Genomic DNA, 19902 nt, shown 5'->3' with positions numbered 1-19902 from the left:
TTAGACAAGGGTGGGGACCCCACGGAAGCAGGCACACAGGGCCAGCAGCAGAAGGGCGAGTGAGGCCGAGGTGTCTGCCGCGCCGCCGCAGTCCTGGGCGTTCTCCTGCAATGGGAGCAGAGTAGGGAGGAATGCTGTGAGCAGGAAGGGACTAGCCCGAGCTGGGGCAGGGAGGGAGTGCAGGAGCTGTGGCTGCCCCCCGCTTGTCTTGGGGGCTGAGAGCTGGGGATGCAGAAGGAGCAGCAGCCAGCAGCCTGGGGTGGAGTGGGGGGAGCCACCATGGGGCGAGGCCCGCAGTCATCCTGTGATATCACCCTGCTAACTGTCCACACTCGGGTTTCCTCCCATTTTTGCTCAGAGTGAATCTAAGTGTGGTGCCAGTGAGGACCATGTGGTGCCAAGGGGGACCATTGCCTCAGCCGGGACCCCTCTGCTCGAGGAAGTGGGGTGCCTGCTGGAGCTAGTCTCTGCTCCCGGACGGCTTGCTGTGACATGGAGCCTGGATGTGGGTTTGCTGCCTTGTTCACAGCAGCCCTGTAATTCCATCCACCTTTGCACCTGCCTGGAATCTGCCCAGCAAGTCCTTCAAGGTCAAGGAGTCAGGCCCATAGGAAACACCCCTACACTTGAGACAGTGTAAGGGCAGGGCCTGGCACTCCGGCAGTCCAGCCATGGTGTCGGTGGTGGGGTCCATTGTTTTGGGGGACCTTCACCGAGGAGGCTCGGTTGTGGGGGTGTGCATGATCCACAGTGTCACAGGCTGTGGTGACTGCCTCCATGTCCACCCCCCACTTCCTTATCCCCAAAAGTCCCAGGCCTCCAATCCTGCCTTGGACTTGGTGGTGGTCAGCGCCATCCTGAGGCCACCCTGAGGCCCAGGCACCGGTCATCTCAGGGACATAGACACTTCTGAGTACCCCCCCAGAGAGGAGCTCAGACACACGCTCCTGTCCGGAACTGGGGACGGAAGCTGCTCTGGTCACCAGGGATCTGCCAAGGTCTCTCTCGGGAGCTCAGACACCTGTACCGGATCAGTGCATCTTTGCTTCCTGCACACCCCCGCCCCCACGCACAGGTATGGGGTGGCTCCCCACTGCCAGGCACGGTGCCCCTTGCCCCAGCCTGTCACCTCCGCGTGGAAGGCATGGCAGGAGTCCGGTCTGCGCCGGGGCTTCTGGGAGCGCATCCTGTGGCACTTGACCGACGCGTTATGTGGCAAGCTCGCTGTTAAGGTTAACATCGGGTACCATTTGGGAGACCCCAGAGGACCAGGGGTTGCGTCCAGAGTGGAGAGAGGGGCTGGAGAACACACACAGATGTCCCAGCACCCCTCCCCCTGCCCCAGCTCTGTGACACTGTGCCACCCCAGCTCGTCCTGGAGGACCGGAAGGAAGGATATATTTCACTTCTGTGGCCTTCTGCAGGACAGGTGGGAAGCTGCTGCAGTCACAGGTGGGGTCCGTCACCAGCAGGAGAAGGTTAGTGTTGGGGATCTGCTGTATCACGAAGACCCTGCGGCAAGGACGAGGGAGGATGCTCCTGGGGGAGAGGCTCCTGGGGACGAGGGAGGCTGCTCATGGGGGAGAGGCTCCTGGGGACGAGGGAAAGCCCTGGTGGGCCTGCCCACCCCGAGAGCCATGGGGGCAAATGATGCACTCCTCCTACTGGCCTCCTCGGGCCCCAGCTCTTGCGGTTAGCGCGCTCCTTTGCTGGCACATTTGGAGGTGCGCACCCCTCACCTTCGGAGCAGCGTTTGCAGGGAGGGCAGGCAGGCAGGCAGGCGGTGGGACTGAGCCACCCGACTCCTTCCCCTGAGGGATAGGCGGCCATCCTCCGTAAGGGAGGGCGCAGTGCCAGCATTGGCCACAAGGTGGCACTGTGCCCCTGCACACGGCTCAGGAATCTGGGACCAAGTCAGTGCCAGAGCCAGCGATGACACCGCAGCCTGGGGTCCCGCGCATCTCCTAACACACACACACACACACACACACACACACACACACACACACACACACACACACACACACACACACACACACACACACACACACACACCTTGCACGTAAGGTTGTCTTCACAAAGCCCCTAGAAAACGTGTGGTAAGTAAAAACTACTTAGGGGTTTCAGAGTGTCATAACCAAAATCAGCACATTTGCTTTGAAATTTGAGAGCAAATTAAAGAGCGTCCAACCAAAGCTTGCAATGGCTGAGCAGGGATTGCAAGGCAGGCCTCCCACGTGGCTGACATCATCCACCCCCCCCATCTCCCGGGGTCTATGTGGAGCAGCAAGCCAGAGTTGGAGTGGAGTCCAGGCACTCTACCCTGGGATGCAGACGTTGTCATGATCACCAAGCCTTTTAACCACGTTTCCCAGCTTTTCAAAGCACCTGACAAGGGACATCATGATGGCTCAGTTGGCTAATCGTCAACCTCCAAGAACCCCATGGGTGCCAGTTCGTGTCCCAGCTGCTCCGCTGCCCATTCAGCTCCCTGTTTATAGCTAGGAAAGCAGTGAGAGACGGCCCAAAGTCTTAGAACCCTGCACCCATGTGAGAGACTGGGAAACAGCTCCTGGCTTTGGATTAGCTCAGCTCTGCCGTTGTGGCCATTTGGGCAGTGAACCAATGGATGACGCTCTTTCTGACCCTCCTCTCTGTAAATATGACTTTCCAATAAGAATAAATATTAAAACAAAACAGCGTCTGATGCCCACATTTACAGCACCGCGTGTGGCGGGTCTTGCTTCTATTCTGGGAGTGACACAGCTCGGCCCGAGGCTGCTCTCAAACTCTGTGCTTGTCTTCAGTCCAAGCACCAGTCTCCCAGAAGGCGGCGGCAGGTTCAAATTCCTCCTGCAGTCCCACCTCCCCAAGAGCCCGCTGCTGCCCGCAGGCTGGCCAGCACAGGGCAGGTGCTGGGGGTAGCGAGCTGGCTAGTGCCTGGGCTGAAGGGGCCCCTCAGGTTGCAGTGGCCACCACCTCTGCCCACCCAGGCCCCGGCCTTGGTCCTCACTTGTTCCCCCCCACCAAGGGAGTAACTTCTCACCTAGAAGCAAGCCACCTTCCTTTCCCCTCTCTGCGCCCCCAAGGGTCATGAAGTCCGGCCAGCGGGGAGCAGGGGGCAGTCCCTCAGCCGGGCTGGGTCTGGCTGCCCCAGGTTCTTACTTCTGGCAGGCACCACACTCGATGATCCCGTTGGCTTCCTGGATGGCATCTTGGTGCACAAACACCGGGTACTCGGTGTCACAGGGCTGCAGCACGTCATGTTTCTTGTGCTTGTGAGCTGCGGGCAGGCAGATGGGTGCAGGTGTGAGAAAGGGCGCCGCCTAGCTGCAGGGAGTGTAGAAGTGGGCCCTGGTACAGGCAGGTGGCTTCCTGGGTCTCCAGTTCTCTGGGCGTGGGGGGACATTCGCCCCTTCGGGAGCGGGTCCTCAGGGGCAGCCATGGCCAGCAGGTGCACCCTTCTCCCCTCCCTGCTAAGAGTTTGAGAGGAGAGCCAAGTAGAGGCGCCAGGGATGTCTGATGGCTGCTGGGCAAAGCCAGTGCCCGCACACACTCCCCAACCCTCACCCCTGAGACACCTGGGGACACGTGGGGCACCCTGGAGGTGGAACCCCTGAGTCAGGACGGGCAAGAGGCAGGCCACTGGGAAGCTACAATCTGAGAAGAGAGGAAGGTTCCAGAACCTTGTGCGGAAGTGACACTTGGTGGATGGGACACTTGGTGAACACAAAGCAGCCTGAGGGGGCCCCCCGGGCCACCAGGGAGTGACAGCGAGCTCCTCCATTTTAGAGAGCAGGTGTCCTGGACCTCTGGGGGTGTGGCCTGCTTGCTTCCTGTGGGGGCTTTGCCGCTGGGGGACTCTGGTGAGGGTGCCATCCCCAGACCTGGTGGGCACCCCAGGGTTGGAGCTGCCGCTGTCTAAGGATCCCCAGAGGGTGAGCCAGTGTGTGTTCTGAGCCCAGCCTCTTTGTCCTCGGTATGTTCTTGCATGGAGGCTGCAGTACTGGATGTGTATAGGATGAGATCCCAAGCTCCCAGCCCTTCTGGACTCATCCCTGGGATGCAGCGTTGAGGGCTGGCATTGTGCAGCCCCCCAGTGCTCTGCATCCCCAACCCGCCCTGTCCAACCAGGATGGCCTCTGCTGATGCTACTCACAGTAATGGAAGACAGCTTTGGCTGCTCAGGGCAAGCCCAGCACAGAGCGGGAATGGCACAGGAAGGACATGATGTCACACGAGGGCAGGATGTCACAGGGTGGTAATGATGTCACACAGTGGAGGCGTGCCAAGGTGATGTGATGTCACACACAGGGAAATGAGGGAGCCGGGAGTGGGCAGAGCATGGGAAAGGGTCCAGCGAGATGAGAGGTGAGCAATAAAACACACCAGAGTCCCAAATCCCACAGCCACCCTGAGGGCCAGTCATGGCCACCCAAGGGGACAGTCATGGCCACCCGAGGGGGACAGTCAAGGCCACCCAAGGGGACAGTCATGGCCACCCGAGGGGGACAGTCAAGGCCACCCAAGGGGACAGTCAAGGCCATCCTGAGGAGCAGTCATGGCCACCCTCAGGGGACAGTCATGGCCACCCAAGGGGACAGTCATGGCCACCCAAGGGGACAGTCATGGCCACCCGAGGGGACAGTCAAGGCCACCCGAGGGGACAGTCAAGGCCATCCTGAGGAGCAGTCATGGCCACCCGAGGGGACAGTCATGGCCACCCGAGGGGACAGTCATGGCCACCCGAGGGGACAGTCATGGCCACCCTCAGGGGACAGTCATGGCCACCCAAGGGGACAGTCATGGCCACCCTGAGGGGACAGTCAAGGCCACCCTGAGGGGACAGTCAAGGCCACCCAAAAGGACAGTCATGGCCACCCGAGGGGACAGTCAAGGCCACCCTGAGGGGACAGTCAAGGCCACCCGAGGGGACAGTCAAGGCCACCCGAGGGGACAGTCATGGCCACCCTGAGGGGACAGTCATGGCCACCTGAGGGGACAGTCAAGGTCACCCTTAGGGGCCAATTATGCCCACCCTTAGAGGACAGTCATGGCCACCTGAGGGGACAGTCAAGGCCACCCGAGGGTACCAGACAAGGCCACCCTGAGGGCCAGTCATGGCCACCTGAGGGGACAGTCAAGGCCATCCCGAGAGGACCAGACAAGGCCACCTGAGGGGACAGTCATGGCCACCCTCAGGGGACAGTTTCAAATGAGCTGACAGAAAAGCAGTTGTAGCAGACTCACCCTCGGTCCCTCGCTCGTGCCAGGAGCCCCAGGTACTCCACTCAAGCAGGAACCTGTGGGACACAGAACTGGACCTTGGGGAGCCCCGTGTCCTCTCCCACCCCAGTAACCCTCAGCCCTGCTTGAAGCTCTGGGCTGAGTGGGTAGGAGCCCCACAGCCTGACGTGCTCACCCCCAGCCCTGGGCCACACCGGCATGGCCCCTTGCCCACAGCCCACCCACTCACACACAGAGTTGCTGCAGCAGCCACCGGGACGCCGTCAGGAAGGCCGTGAGCGGCTGCAGAGCAGACAAAGCAGTCCTTCACCCCTGGGCGGGGTGGGCAGGGCTGCTGCGAGGAGCTCCCCACCCCTACCAAGGCACCCCCAACAACCCAACGAGCTAGGGAGAGCCACTTTGCTTCTTGGGTAGGGTGAGACCCCAGGGAACGGGTGACCCCCTCCGGGGACTTGAGGGACCATGTGAAGTGAGTCTAGACATGGCCCATCTCTGCCACAGTGACCCCCTCTGGTCCCTGCCCGAGGACAGGGCCTGCGGGGCTCCAGGATGGTCTGGGCTGGGTGTGAGCTGCACAGGCCAGGGGGAGTCAGGTGCAGGGGTGGAAGGGTCAGGGGGAAACAAGGTGCCAAGATCCAGTGAGGCTAGGGACGCAGGGCAGAGGCGGGGGAGACACTCACGCTGGCCAGGGGTTGGGTCCCACTGTGGTGGTGGCTCGCAGGCTTGCACATGGCCTGGTAGTCATACATGGTTACTCTGCAAGCCAGAGACACATGTGAAAACCGTGAGGCCAGCCCTGTGCCTGCTGCTGCTGCCTCCGGGAGCTTGCCTGGCAGTGTGTGTGTGTGTGTGACTGGGGGGGTGGGGTTCGGACCCCCCAGACCTTAAGGCTGCCAAGAAGGCATCTCAGGCTAAAAGCTGCCATTCAGTACTTGGTGCAGTTGGAAGGACAGGAGGCGGAAGGGCTGTCTTGGTTCTTCCTGAGCTGGGATGGGGGTGGATGGCTGGGGCTGGGTTGCTTCCCAGGGATGTCCACGTGACCTGGTGACCCCTCCCCGCCACCAGCTTGTCCCCCAGCTCTGGAATGGTTTGCTTTCGGTGTGGATTTCTGAGGCCAGGATCTAAGAGCTGTCTGGAGCATTTAGCATCGGCGTTTGCTGCGTGTCCCACTTACCGGATGAACACGCCCATGCTGACTAGCTGGCTCAGAAGGGCGCCGTCCACCTCCCCCAGGAACCTCCCCGTCTGTGGGGGTGGGAGGAGAGAGGCGGCTGAGAGCAGGGAAGCCCTGGGGCAGGCCCTTCCCCATGTCCCCCTACCCCGCCCGGCCCCCTCCTCCGGGCCCACCTGCTGCCCCACCCAGTTGTAGCCCCTTAGTTGAGCTCCGTCTGGAGGGCGGTTCTGGTTTTAGAAGAAGTCAGCATGGACAAGAAGTTTCTGGAAAGCTGACTTGGTGCGTGTGTGTGCATGCGTATATGTGTGAAGGCGTTTGTGTCTGTATGCGCACGTGTGTGTGTGTGTGCAAGCGTGTGCCCATGCAGGCACAAGGATCAGCCGTCAAATGCCTTTGCTTCTGCCGGTTATGGCCCGAAAGTTGTCCTGCGCATCGCTTGTCTCACCGTCAAGTAGCATCCAGTGGCCAGGCACCCCCACCCCACACCGTGTTCCCGAGCCGAGCCGGGGCAGGGGAGCAGGCGCCTGGGCACATGCAACGTGCCCTCCCCTCTCACTTCCTCTCTCACTTCCCTTGTGCAGTTGTGGCACGCACCGTGGTGACCAGTGAAGGCAATGGCTGCCTGGCACGGGAGCTAAGGCTGGAAGGCCGGCTGACCTGCAGGAGGGCCCTGCGGCATGGGCGGAGCTCTGTGCCCACCAGGGGCCTGGAGGGAGGCATGTGGGGTGATGTGAAGTGGGGTAGGTGGTGAGGCCGGGAGGACCCCAGGTGTGCTGGCAGCAGCCGGAGGAGGGCTCCTCTCCGTGAGATGATGCTGCCTCCTGGCGAGGCGTGGCTTCCATGGCGTCCTAACATGGTTCATGCTACTCTGGGCTGATGTCCCTTTCCATAGTCCCTGCAGCTAAGAGTATTTCCTGTTGGGAAGCCACTCACAAAATTAGAATGGCACAAAAAAAACGCCTGGCCACACTGTCCCCTCAGGGTCAGCACTGTGGTGGGGTGTCAACACGGGAATCCCATAATGGGTACCGGTTTGTGTCAGGGTTGGTCCACTTGCAGCCCAGCTCTCTGCTGATGGGCCTGGGAAAGCAGAGGAAGATGGCCCAATTATAGGCCCTGCCCCCCAGGGAGACCCTGATGGAGCTCCAGGCTCCTGGCTTTGTCCCAGCCCCAGCTGCTGTGGCCATTTGGGGAGTGAAGCAGTGGAAGGAAGCTCTTTCCCTCCCTCTCTCCTATCACTCAGCATATCAAGTAATTTAAAAATCTTAGGGTCCTTTACCCCAGATGCAGAAAAAAACAATGTGGAAATAATAGTCCTACCTACTTTTCTGTAGCCCTTGAACCTTTGTGCCCTAATTAACTATGCAAAGATTGTCAAAAATAAAGAATAAAAGTGAAAAAAAAATATCTTAAGACACACATAGGCAATTAAAAAAAAAGTTGCCTCAGAAATGAACAGGTAATAACATTTTAACGCAAGCCAAGTAGGGCTTGTAGACGGAGGGCTCCTCAGGCTCTCTGCTTGCCTGGCCTGGCCAGCTGGACTCTGTTCTGACACCTCTCAGACAGCACACAGTAGGGCGGCCTGGCCAGGCGAACATGGCCCTGACGTGTCTCCATGAAGAAAAGGGGATCCACTGTGCTGTCCTGAGGCCTGACAGGATTCACGGCAGAGGGCAGAGCCAGAGCAGGTGCCAGCCGGAAGGCGTGCGTGAGCAAGCAGGCTCGGAGGGGAGGGATGCTGAGAGCAAGCGCCCTGCCCCACGGCTCCCTCTCAGCGGCATCTCAGCACCCCACCCCTCCATGCCTGTTTGCTGAGGGAAATGCGTGAGGGAAGGAAGGCATGGATGGAGGCAAGGCTCCTCTGGAGGCCGGGCCACGTGCTCACAGGACTGTTTCTTTCCTTCCTAACTCGAGGCTAGGGGAGAGACTTCGAAAAATCCACAGTAGTAATGGGTTCCTCTATAAGACTACATTTCCCAGAGGCTCTTGCGACGCGGCTGGCCAATGAACTGTTTGGAACAAGGGCATCGGGCGGGACTTCCGGAGTGTGTCTGAGGAAGGGGACTTCCGGAGTGTGTCTGAGGAAGGGGTCCGTGGTGGCTGATGTCGGCCGTCTTCATTTGTTTGAATAAGTGCGTGTAGGCCACTGTGCTGGGCAGGGGAGAGTTTGGGGCAGGACGTTTCTGAGCCTGCGCAGCCAAGGGGCGGACACTGCCTGTGAGCTCTTGTCAGAGGGTCCCTGAGACCCCCACCTGCTGCCCTCTCCCTGCTGGCCTGGAGGAGGGAGATGGCATTCCTGCCTGCTGGGCTGGGCAGAGTGGGCACTCCCGGGGATTCGCGGGTGGGAGGCGGCTGCTGCCCACGTGTCCCGTCCCCAGGATGGAGCAAATGTCACACAGCCTCCTGCCTGGGGACAGCCACACTTTCTTGTCTAAAAAGAGGGGCAGGAAGCAGCAGGCGTGACGTCCCTTCTAGAATGTTTCCTTACATCCCTTACCTAGCCCGTTATTAGAGACCCTTGACTGCAATTGTGTTTGGGGGGTGTCGGCAGGCTGGGGTAGGAGGGCAGGAGTCTTTGGGTGGGCCTGGTACCCCTGTTCTGCAGGCCAGCTGGGGACTCCACTCTTCCTACCCCTTACCAGGATAAATGCAAGAAACCATCCCTCTCTTCACTCTCGCTGCCAACCTAGGGGCAAGAGTCCTTTTCAGACCGTGCTCTGGAATGACAGCTCTGGTCCCTCCACCTGCCAGTGCCCTGACTGCAGGTCTTGGGGTGGTTGGGGGAGCGGACCTGAACCCCATGCAGAGCAGACCATGGACCCAGCCAACATCAACCTGTGTTCCCACCGCTCCGCACCTGACCCAGGCACCAGGCTTGGTCTCCCCTGGCCACCCAGAGACCAGCTGCCTTATTTCCCAGAGGAGAAAACTCAGGTAGGGATTGTGGCTGGCATGTGCCCCAGTCACGTGGCCAGTTACTGCAAAATTCACCCCGAGGCGGGCATCCCTCCTGTTAGGATGCAAGTCTATGGCTGGGGACTTGATGGGAGGATTCAAGTGGATGTACCCCAGGCTCCCGAAGGCTGCAGCGCTGGCTTGATTCCTGGTTAAACTGTTACCTGGGGAGGCTGGCCTGCTCTAACAAATTGTCCCTAAGTGTCTGCCTTGCCTTGCTGAGCACGTGCTGGAGGAACAGCAAGGGGCATGGTGGCACTGGCAGCGACTGAGGAGCACGTGCAGGCCTCCCTCCCCCTCTCTTCCCTGACTGGCCTCTTCCTCTTGCCCATTGCCCTCTGGTTCTGCCCCACCCTCCACACGGTCCTACCTCATGGACCCTCTGCGAGATGAGAATGAAGCCGTTGTGGTCTATGACCAAGCAGTCTAGATCCTGGGAAAGAGACTCAGAGGTGGTCAGGCCAGATGTACCCTGCTACGCCGCGCCCTCATGCCATGTGCGGGCTTCCAGTCCCCTTTAGGTCCCCAGGAAGCTTACACTGTCCTCACAGCTCCGTGCGCACGACCCAGCTGCCACATCACACTGGGGAGAGAGGCACCGTCAGAGCCTGCAGCATGGCACTGCAGCATGGCACTGGGGGTCGGGGTGGAGGGAGGGGCAGGGCTGCAACAGGCTGCTGGCGGGGCAGTGGGTGGGGAGTGGTGAGGCCAGGGCCGGGGCGGTGCGGCTGAGGGCTGGCGCTGGTGCAGCTCCTACCTGGCGCGTGGCTGCCTGCAGTCGGCGCCCGAGGACTTCCAACTTCATCTGCACGCCCACCGCTGCGGGTGTGTTTGCAGAGTGGGAGAGACAGTGGTAGAAAAACAGATTCAGGTTAGGCGGGTGATGGAGGGATGGGGCGTGTGGAAGCCCCGGCACCAGGCTCTGCAGGGTGCCCTCCCCCCCCCCCCCCCCCCCCCCGCGCTGGAAGGGAAAGGAGAGGGGGAGAGAGGAAGAAGGGAAGGGAGGGGAAGAGGTGTGGGAGAGAGAGAGAGAGAAGGGGGCCAGACTGCCTGGGTTCACAGGTCGACTGCAGCCAGCTGTGGACCCAGAACGGCCTGCAAGGATGTTGGCCTCTCTGATCCCTAAGCTGGCTGGGAGAGCCCAGTAGGGGCTTGTGCACTAAGAAAAATCTGGGACAAAGAGCTCCAGGAAAACTTGGGGCTGAAGAATAGGAAGAAAAGGCAGGTTACACTGAAAAAATAAAAATGAAATAACTAGGCCAGCTTGCTAGTGCCTGGTTAATAATATCCACAGGCACCGGGCTCATGGGCACACTGGACTCCTCCACGTGCCCACCCACTCAGCATCTTTTGGGTTTTGCAAGCATTCCACAGCAGCCACCTGGGGAGTCACAGAAGCAGGCCCCTATCCTGAACTGGACCCAGCTCTTAACCTCTCTCTCTTAACTGGACCCAGCTCTTTGGATGTGGGCTGCAGTCCTGACGGGCAACAGGGAAGGAAGCTATAGGGCCTGGGCAATCCACACGTCCACCCTGGGGTTTCCGTATCAGCACAGACCTGGGTTCTATCATTATGCTGCGTTCCTGGCAGATTCCAGAGCATGTGATAAAAGCCTGTGTGTGGATTTCAGCACTTTTTAGAAAATGAATTTATATTTTTAAGTCCATTTCTCCCAGAAATGGGTGGCTGGGTCCTGGGAATCTGCATTGATGAAGTGCTCCCAGGGGAGGTTCCCATTGCACACCCTGGAACTGTGTCCTGTGAGCCAGAGATGACCCATACCTGTGCTGTGCCACACAGAGGCCATGCATCGCATGCGACTGTCAGGATTTAGAGTGTGGCCCGGGCACCCAAGACCTGATCCTGTCTCATTGATTTCAGTCTCGCTGGCCACGTGGCGGTGACCCCCACTGTGTCAGGCAGTGACATACTAGAGCTGATCTGATTTTGCTGAGTTTGCACCTCATGAAAGCAAGACCCTCCTAGCCCCCCAGGGTGAGGGGAGGGGGAGAGGAAGGAGAGGCACCCGTGGGGTCCTGTGATCCCTTTGAGCAGGTCCTGAGTTAGGGGGCATTTAAGACATTTAAGGTATTTAAGGTATTGGAGGGCTTTTTGTTGTTTACAGGTCTGATGGCCGAAAGGGTTAGGCAGGAAGGGCACAGGCAGGGAAGAGTCTAGATGCAGCTAGAGGGGGGAGGCTTCCATGTCCCACGCCTCCATTCCCACCCGGTTCTCTAGGCAGATTTTTCCCCACCACCTGCTGGGAACTGCAACTCCTTAGACTTAAGAAAGCTCGTTCAAGTCCATGGGACCTCAGACTTCTCCTGGGCTGAGACAGTACCTCTTCTGGGCTCAGAAGACTCTCCACAGAGGGAGTTCCCAGATTCCCACACTGGGAGGGCAGCCGGCTGAAAGCTCCATGAAGGAAGCTCAAGTTTGCAGGTAGCAATGGGTGAGGGGAGCAGGTTTGTGGCCCATTGCTGAAATGCAGTTCAGGTGTCCTGGGTATCTGTGGCAGCTGTGCCGGGGCCATTGCCACTGCCTCCTGGACCTGTCAGGCGGGGTGTCGAACTCTTTGACAAGCAAAACCAGGCCTTCCTTCCCTGTGGTTGGCCTTCCACTGCTTCCCCCGTGCTGCCTGGTACCACGGTAGTCCTGCCCCTAGCCTCCACACCACTTCTGTGGACTTTAGTTGCCACACTCTGCTCCTCTCCCTTGTACCTCCAGAATACCTTTGACATGCCAGCACTTGGCCACCCACTGACTCCTCCTCACCTTCAGAGCTCAGCTGAATGCCACCTGAAGTAAGGACATCACTCTTATTTTTCATTTGATTTAATTCTCAGGCTGCTCAAGTACCATCTGTCTCTCCTTGCAAGAATGAGGCCGAAGACGTGGGTTTTCATTGCTAGTACCTGGGTTGTTACCCATCCTGCAGTGGAACTCAGTGCACTTTCTTGAGCTTCACACAGACATCCCATGTGAGCCGGTCATTTGCACAATCTTGTGACAGCTCCCTGGGCCACCTCACGTCTGGGCTTCAAAGCCTTGCTCACCCTCTTCCCTCCCCTATGGAACCTGCCCCTTGCCAGCCTGGCACTTGGCACTTGAAACTTTGCAGATTTAGCTCTTGGAGACCTCAGAGACAACGAGTTGTCTAAATTCCCCATGGGGACATTTAAATGAGACACAGACACCCTTTCTGAAGATAAGGGTTGAGCAGTGCTGACCATAGGACCAGGTCCTGGGTGGAGGGAGGGGAGGGAAGGCAGTGGCCAACAGGGGCCCAGCTATGTCTGTGTTCTGTGCTCTGCCTGGCCCAACACCTTATGCCCCCTGACATAGGTTCAGTCAAATCCTCGCATCATGCCAAACCCAGAGAGAATCCAACCTCTTTCAGATAGCTGGCTATGCTTGGCTAGCCAACTGTCAGAGGCCCGGCCCTTCCTGTCACTGTGACCTGCCAGCCTGCAGTGAGCCTGACACCATGCCTTTACTGTCGCTGTCACAGGTACCTGTGTGTGGAGGGTCCCTGTTTTAGACCTCAACCCTGGTCCCTCACGACACCTGCCAGGACCTGATGGAGGAATGCAGGTTTCTGATGATTCACCCCGCAGGACCCATGGCTCCATCTCTCCACTCTAACCTGGTGGTTTTCTTCCAAACATGCTCACACGGACACCCAATAAAAGAGCCTTATCACGGCGGCAGGCAGCTTGTCAAGCTGCATGCCCCATGCTCAAGTCCCAGCTGTCACCTCCATGCTGCTTTGTCATTGAGGATGGCACAGCCAGACAGCTGCGCGCGCACACACACACACACACACACACACACACACACGCACACGTGAGGTCACGCACCCAAAAAGGGTTCCTACAGGGTCCCTTATGGTCCCTCCTAGTCCTGGATTTGCCTCTTCAGCTCGAGTCTATGTTTAACTGCATGCAGACTGCATGGTTGGAGGAACCGAGAGGGGAACCAGGGACCCCAGACTGCCTTATCCTGGGGCTCACAGGTAGCTGATGAGCAGAGTCTAGACTCAGTGGACTAGAAGCAGCTGAGGCTGAAGCCAGGCAGGCGAGGTGATAAAGCACATCACAGGCCACCGTGCACCTGCTTCTGAGATACAGAACACCAGAGTGCTTGGAGAAGGTCAAATGGCACCTGGGCTGACCTTCTGGCTGAGTTTGAAGGGAGGAGGGAGGAAGCCACCCATGGGTGAGAGGAGACTTCCAGGCTCCCAGAGGGGCCCACTTCCTCGGGCATGGGGAGTGTGCTTGAAGAGGGGTGTGTGAAAGCATGAGAAGAGGGGCAGGAACTCTTCGGAGGTAAATCATGTTGCCTCAACCCCTTTGGGTGGCCACTTTCTGTCCCTGGAAAAACAGTTTCTGCTCCTACCTGCTTTGTCCTGATTGGTCAGCTGAGCTGCTACCTGATTCCTTGAGTACCACTCTTTGCCCAGCAGAGTTAAATGCCAGGGGCCTGGGGTGCCAGCTGGGGAGGCAGGGACTGAATTTCTGGGCCCTGGGTGAGCTCACTGCATAGCCCAGGCCCCTGACTGCTCTTGTGTTTGGCTCCCTAAACAGCCCTGGCCAGGGGTAGTCAGGCCTCTGCAGGACTAAGTGCCTCCTAAGCCCTATGTGGCTCAGGGTCCCGTTCCTGGGTAGGGTCTGGCACAATGGGCATCCCTGTTACCCCTCAGGGAACCTCTTTCGGGACAATCACTCTTGGATTTTTCCTTTTTCCTGTGCAGCTAAGACCCAGCTGAAGAAGCACCTCTCAGGGATAAAAAGTCAGCTCTGTGCTCCTGGTTCTGTGCTCCCTACCCAGAGAGAAGGCACCCGAGGAGCCGCCATGAGACAGAAGGGCCAGGGCCGCAACCAGGACTGAAGGGTAACAGCCAGAGCCTTGGAAGGAAAATGGAGCTGCCTGGCTCCTCCCTGGAGCCAGAAACGACGCACCCACAGGCACTTTTTTTTCCACTGAAATGTGAGCCGTGCCAGGGTGGCTGGGAGCTCTTTCAGGTTCAGACGCGCGCCTGTGTGTGTGTGTGTGTGTGTGTGTGTGTGTGTGTGTGTGTGTGTGTGTGTGTTTGTGTGTGTGTGCGCGCACACGCGCGCGCCCGCTAGCGCGCGCGGCTGCTGCTGTCATCACAGATGTAGTCCCAGCTGTCACTCCATTGCTCGGGCTCTTCGCTCTCGCTCACGCGCGCGCTCTCCTCCGTCTGCCCTTCCTTCCCCCCTCTCCGCGCGGTCTCCCTCCATTCCTGCTCTACCCTCTCCTCCGTTTGTTATTGACCCAGCAGCCTCGTCCCCCTCCGCAGCTGCCGGGGGCAGCCTTCTCCCCGTGCTGTGCGCTGTGCCCGGGTCTCTTCTGCTGGGGAGCAGCCTTGCCCACTGCGCTGACTAGGTGGTGGACTGTGGTGTCAAGGATTTTTCCAGGAAGCCCCTGGAGGGTCTAACTGGATGAGTCAGAGTGAAGCAAGGTGAGTGCTAGAGCGGCTGGTGGGAGGGTGCCTGGGGCAGGGGAACTAGGGACCATCTTCGCTCTACAAAAAACACAGCTGTTGGCTGCCTCCTGCCTGAGGGCAGTTGCTAGGGCCAGGTGTCCTGAGGACACGAGATATTGGGGAGATATTGGGCGTCTGGACCCCAAAGTGCTAGGGACATGAGCTGTGGGTTCTGCTGGTGGAAGAGAGCCAGGCAGGGAAGGGAAGGGGAGAAAGGCAGTGTGGGTGCCAGATGCCAGCCCCCCTGGTGGCATGGAAACTGGTCCCTGCAGCATGGGGAAGCAGCCAAGAGCCGGTGGTGCTGTCTGCGTGTCATGTTCCGTTCCTGGGTCCTGTGGGAAGGGGGTGGGAGAGTGCTGCTGTTCACTGCTATAGGCAAGCCTTGGGTGGGCTAGGTCCCCAGGGCTGTGCAGCTGGGGTTGCTGACTGTCCTTGGGCAAGGGTGCAGAAGAATTGGCCACAGGTGCGGGTAGTCTGCTGTGGGCGTGGCTCAGAGTGGACCAGGGAGAGGAAGCTGGCCTCTTTCCTTGCAAGCCTGCACCCCCTCCTTTGCAGCTCCCTAGCTCTCCCGAGGACAGGAAGCCGGGCTTGGAACACCCTCTGTGCCTGTCCCACCACTCAGCCCCATAATGGGTCAGACTCTGCTAGTTGGGGCTGTGTCTTAGCTTAGAAGGATACCAGAGCGCGCCCACCAGACTTTCTGGTCTCAGGGACATGGACACGTGGAGTTGCAGTGGAACAGTGGCACTCAGCACCTGTGGCCAGCACAGCACTGGACACAGGGGCCAGTCTGACCCGAATGGGCCATTCCAATCTGCACTGCCCAGCAGGTATGGGACAGCAATGGTGGTGGGTATCCTGCAGGCGCTGCCTGACACCCTCCCACCTTCCCCTTCCCTGCATCTGCTTCACTGTTGGAATTGCAGGGGGGCAGTGCTGTGGGCACTTGCACATCAGGGCTTATTGGGCATTGCCTCCCTGATGCCCCAGAGAGCTTAGATAACTACATCGGGTGGGGGTGGGGAGGAGGCTGAGCACGTGGAGCCTGGTGGGCTGGGAGGAGAGGAGAGAGGAGGGGGAGGGGTCTAGCTGGGAGGGAAACCCAGCAGCAAGGGCCCTACTCATGGCCACACACACACACACACACACACACACACACACAGGCAGCACATCGCTGGCACTGCCCCAAGAGGGAACCCAGGAGGGCCAGGTCAAGGAGGCCGCAGAGGGAGAGGCTCCTCAGGCCAGCCCTTGGGTTTCTTCTGGGTTTGTGCAAGCTGGGGTGAGGTGGTGGGAGGTCACGGGGGGCTGTCTGGATATGAATAGGCAGCAGGGGAGGGGTATGGAGGTAGTGGTGGTGGGTGGGGGGGTGGAGAGTCTGGAGGTGGTGGGGGAAGGAGGAGCTGGCACAGAGCTGTGCCCTCTGCCAGTCCCCCTCCATTTGTCTCGGTCCCCAGAGTCAACAAGGGCTTTCCCTGCCCTCATTGGGGCACCACCCCAGCCTCAGGCAGTGTTGGCAGGATGGGGGACTCAGGGTCTCAGCGGACAGGGAAGCTGCTGCTAGCGGGGGTTGGGGGGGAGATGCTGGTGGGGGAAGGGATTTAGGGTTCTGCTTTCCCAGGAAGTCTATTTGGGATTGGGAATATTTGACAAGGAAATGAGGGTGCAGGAAGCTGGGGGTGAGAATGGGGCGTGTGTTTTAAAACCGAGCAGGAGGGTATGCGTCTGTTCCAAGTATAAATATAGAGGCTTTTCTTAAACCTCCTTCCTTGCTGCCTGGGCAGTGTGTGTGTGTGTGTGTGTGTGTGTGTGTGTGTGTGTGTGTGTTTGTGTGTATGCCCACACCAGGAAGGAGATCTAGAAGGGTTCCTAGAAGGGCCTGGTAACCAGGCAGCTGACAGCAGGTGTGGCCTCCCCCTAGGGACTTTGGCTGCTGCCCAGGCTCCTTGGAGTGGAGTCTGGAGGACGCTCCTCCTACTGGCTCAGGTGCATCCCTTGCCATGGCTCAGCACTGCTCGCCCTGGCTGCAGCAGGAGGAAGGCAGTAGAACAGTCGGCTGGGTTTTGCAAGCTGTGGGCCTTGCTGAGACCTTGTCCTGAGGCAGGCACCCTAGCCCCATGGACCCTAGACCAGGGCAGGGAGCACGCTGAGCCAGGGGCACTAGGGTGGGGACCCCCCCTGGTGGAAGGCCACAGGGGCACACTCAGTGGCTTCTACATTTGGCATGTGGGGATAACGGCAAAGGCGTGGGAGAAAGGGCATGGATGCCGGGGGCAAGGAGTCATCTGTCAATGTCTTTCACCAGAATCTGAGCCCAGGTCACCAGAGGGATTAGCCTCTGCCTGCAGGTTAGGCACAGGTGCGTCATGCTAACCTTTGTGGAGGTGATGGGGAACCAGAGCACCCTGCAGCAGCTCCCCCAGGAAGGATCACCCGGCCCCCCCCAGGTTCCAGGGACTGTTTCAGCCCACTCAACGGGGCACGTGCCCCCCTGCTGCCTCCTGCTCTGGCACTGTCTGCTCAGCCCTGGTTTCCCTCTCCCCAGTCCCCCACCCGCCCCGAGCAGCTTCAAGAGAGCCCCCTCCTCCGCCCTCCGCCCCCCTGATGTGTGCCTGTCACCACCGCCTCTGTGTCTGCTGGAGAGAGGGGAGGCTGAGAGCGGAGACCTGGCTTGCCATTCAGCCCAGCAAGTCCTGGAGCTTGTGTCTTCCTGGGTGAACCAGGGTAAGAGCAGCTGGAGGAATTGGGCGAGAAGGGGGCTGGTGTGGCCCCTGCCAACATGGAGGCAGCCCCCTCCCCCTCTACCACTCAGAAGCAGGTTGGAAGCCAAGCAGGGTGCTTCTACAAGCCACTGAGTCCATCACTGTTGCCACTCAGTTCCAGCTTGGGGCTGTATTCCTCCAGCTGCCTGACCTAGGCAAGTGACTGCACACCGCATCCTGTGCTGTCCACACCTACCAGGTGGAGCAGATGCCCTTCCTTAGCAGGGTCCATTCTCTGGCTACAAGGATCCCAGGGATGGATGGGTGCAGCCTCCTGGGTGCCTGCCCCCTGTCTAGGGGCATGCCTGGCCTAGGACTTCTCAGATTTGAGCATTCAAACCTAATTACCCAGGGTCAAAACCAATTCTGAATTTCCACAAGACTTCCAAGCCACACCAACTCTGCTAGTCCCTGGGGCACGTTTGCAGTAGCTGAGGGCTGGAGTTGGGAAGTTTCTGGTTCCTGTGAGTGCCCCAGGGCTTCTGGCTCTGTAACATGCTCTCTTGACCTCAGCAGAGCCCAGCAGAGGCAGTCCAGGGGACCCCTTCTCTCTGTTCCCAGGGATAGAAACAGACCAAGCGTGGGAGACAGGACTTCCAGGCAGGTTCTCCCGAGCTCTGCTCTGTCTTCTATTTTCCCTGCCCAGTCCCCACCTCTTTTCTGCAGAGACTTGCTCTTCCCAGAGGGTCATTCTGCGGGAGTCCACACAACATATTTGGGATTTATCCCTGTGCTGGGCAAGGCTGTCTGTCCACTCTGAGGAAGGCCAAGGGGGTTCAGGTGCAGCTTCTCCAGAGGACTCCACTGGCCCACCACCTCGCAAAGACAGTGGCTGTGGGACCTGACTGTTGTGTCCTGTGTGGTGGCATCCCCGACCCCAGGGCGCTTCGTGGGGGGTAGTGCTGGCTGGGGAGTTTCAAAGGAAGAGCTTGCTGGGTGGAAGCGGGCGGGAGCTGTGGCTGGGTGGGTGTGTTCCTACAGGGAGGATTGGGATGAGCAGTGTGGCCTCCAGCCTCCGTGAGTCTGAGTGTGGTCATGGGCTGCCTGGAAGAGGCAGTGTCCACAGGCGGGCAGGTGGGAGCTATCTTGGTACATCTGTATGCTCAGGGCAGCCAGGAACGGTGCCTCCTCTGTGGTGGAGTGGGCCAAGTGCTAGGATGTGCCAGAAAGCCACGCATGCATGTGAGGGTTTACCTGCAAGCGTGTGTATGCTGTGTGCATTCATGGTAGCACATGCGTGATGGCACGGCTCTCTCTGTGCGTCACGCACGTGTCACGTGCTGAGCTTTAAGCACGTGCCCGAGAGGCCTGTGTGCGCACGTCCTGCCCTGCGCACACACGGCAAGCATCTCCCTGTAAGACCACTGCTGGATGACATGGGTTGGCAGCAAAGAAAGAGACCTGCAGCTCATTCCCTGCCTCAGTAGGTGACCTTGGGCAAGCTGGGCATGGTTACTGCGCTGCCCTGGCGGATGCTTGCGAGCTCTGAGGTGTTCTGAGGTCAAGCTCCAGAGCACTCCATGGGCTCTGATGTCTGGGAAGGCAGCCTTGCAGCTGTTTGGGGCGCCACAGCTGGGGCCCAGCATGCGCCAGTGCCTGATGTCAGGCTAGAGCCGGGAGGAGCTGCTCGAGGCGGCAGGGAGGAGCTAGGGCGCATTAACCTGGACAAGGCGAATCATCATCATACACTAGTTCCACCCGCGAGCTATCACGGCTCTCACTTTAGGCCTGCAGCATTTAAGCCGGCTGCAGAACTGACGCGCACACAGTCCACTGGGGTCTGGAGCCTAGACAACATCGTCCGGGCCACCCCTGCGGCTCCCTGTTCCCTGTCCCAGGAGCTCAGGAGCTGGGCAGCGCGGTGGGCCAGGCTGCGCCCCGCACCCGCGGAGCCCTTCCCATGGGCTCGGGAGGAGGCGTGGGGGACGCGGTGGAGGCGACGGTCGGCAGAGGGCGCTTGTCCCCGGAGCCGCCGTCCAAGAGCTGACCAGCGGCGGAGAGGACGTGAGAAGGGGTGGCAGCTGCCGCAGGACCCACGCGCGCGAGGGGGCGGAAAGCAGAGGTGGCCACCCAGCCCTGCAGCTTCAGCTGGACCCATGGGAGGCAGCTCCCGGACAGCCATGGCCCAGGGCCGACTTGGGTGACCCAGAGAAGGCCAGCAGGCCGAAAGCCATGGGCTGAGGGAGGAAGGGCCATGTGGCCTTAGGCTGCTGGCACTCCTAACCCGGAGCACTTGGCACTGCCCTGCGCC

The 19902-nt window shown here is 59.6% G+C and overlaps 1 protein-coding gene across 1 annotated transcript in view; it reads right to left on the bottom strand.

The window, feature by feature from the left end:
• The window catches only part of CACNA2D4 (calcium voltage-gated channel auxiliary subunit alpha2delta 4), a 75776-nt gene continuing 55874 nt past the window's right edge, over window positions 1-19902 (bottom strand). Inside the window, exons 27-38 of the mRNA XM_040972232.1 lie at window positions 10137-10198; window positions 9918-9962; window positions 9750-9812; window positions 6422-6492; window positions 5928-6003; window positions 5477-5529; window positions 5251-5303; window positions 4160-4180; window positions 3166-3283; window positions 1400-1512; window positions 1130-1212; window positions 1-105 (exon numbers count right to left, since the gene is read on the bottom strand). Of these exons, the coding sequence (XP_040828166.1) occupies window positions 1-105; window positions 1130-1212; window positions 1400-1512; window positions 3166-3283; window positions 4160-4180; window positions 5251-5303; window positions 5477-5529; window positions 5928-6003; window positions 6422-6492; window positions 9750-9812; window positions 9918-9962; window positions 10137-10198 (863 nt within the window). The remainder of the gene's footprint in view (window positions 106-1129; window positions 1213-1399; window positions 1513-3165; window positions 3284-4159; window positions 4181-5250; window positions 5304-5476; window positions 5530-5927; window positions 6004-6421; window positions 6493-9749; window positions 9813-9917; window positions 9963-10136; window positions 10199-19902) is intronic.

Source organism: Ochotona curzoniae, unplaced genomic scaffold, assembly GCF_017591425.1.
Source record: "Ochotona curzoniae isolate NIBS_2020 unplaced genomic scaffold, NIBS_Ocur_1.0 contig_2235, whole genome shotgun sequence".
NCBI lineage: Eukaryota > Metazoa > Chordata > Mammalia > Lagomorpha > Ochotonidae > Ochotona > Ochotona curzoniae.
The sequence above is the reverse complement of the archived record's forward strand: the minus strand, read 5'-3'. Positions and strand labels throughout refer to the sequence as shown.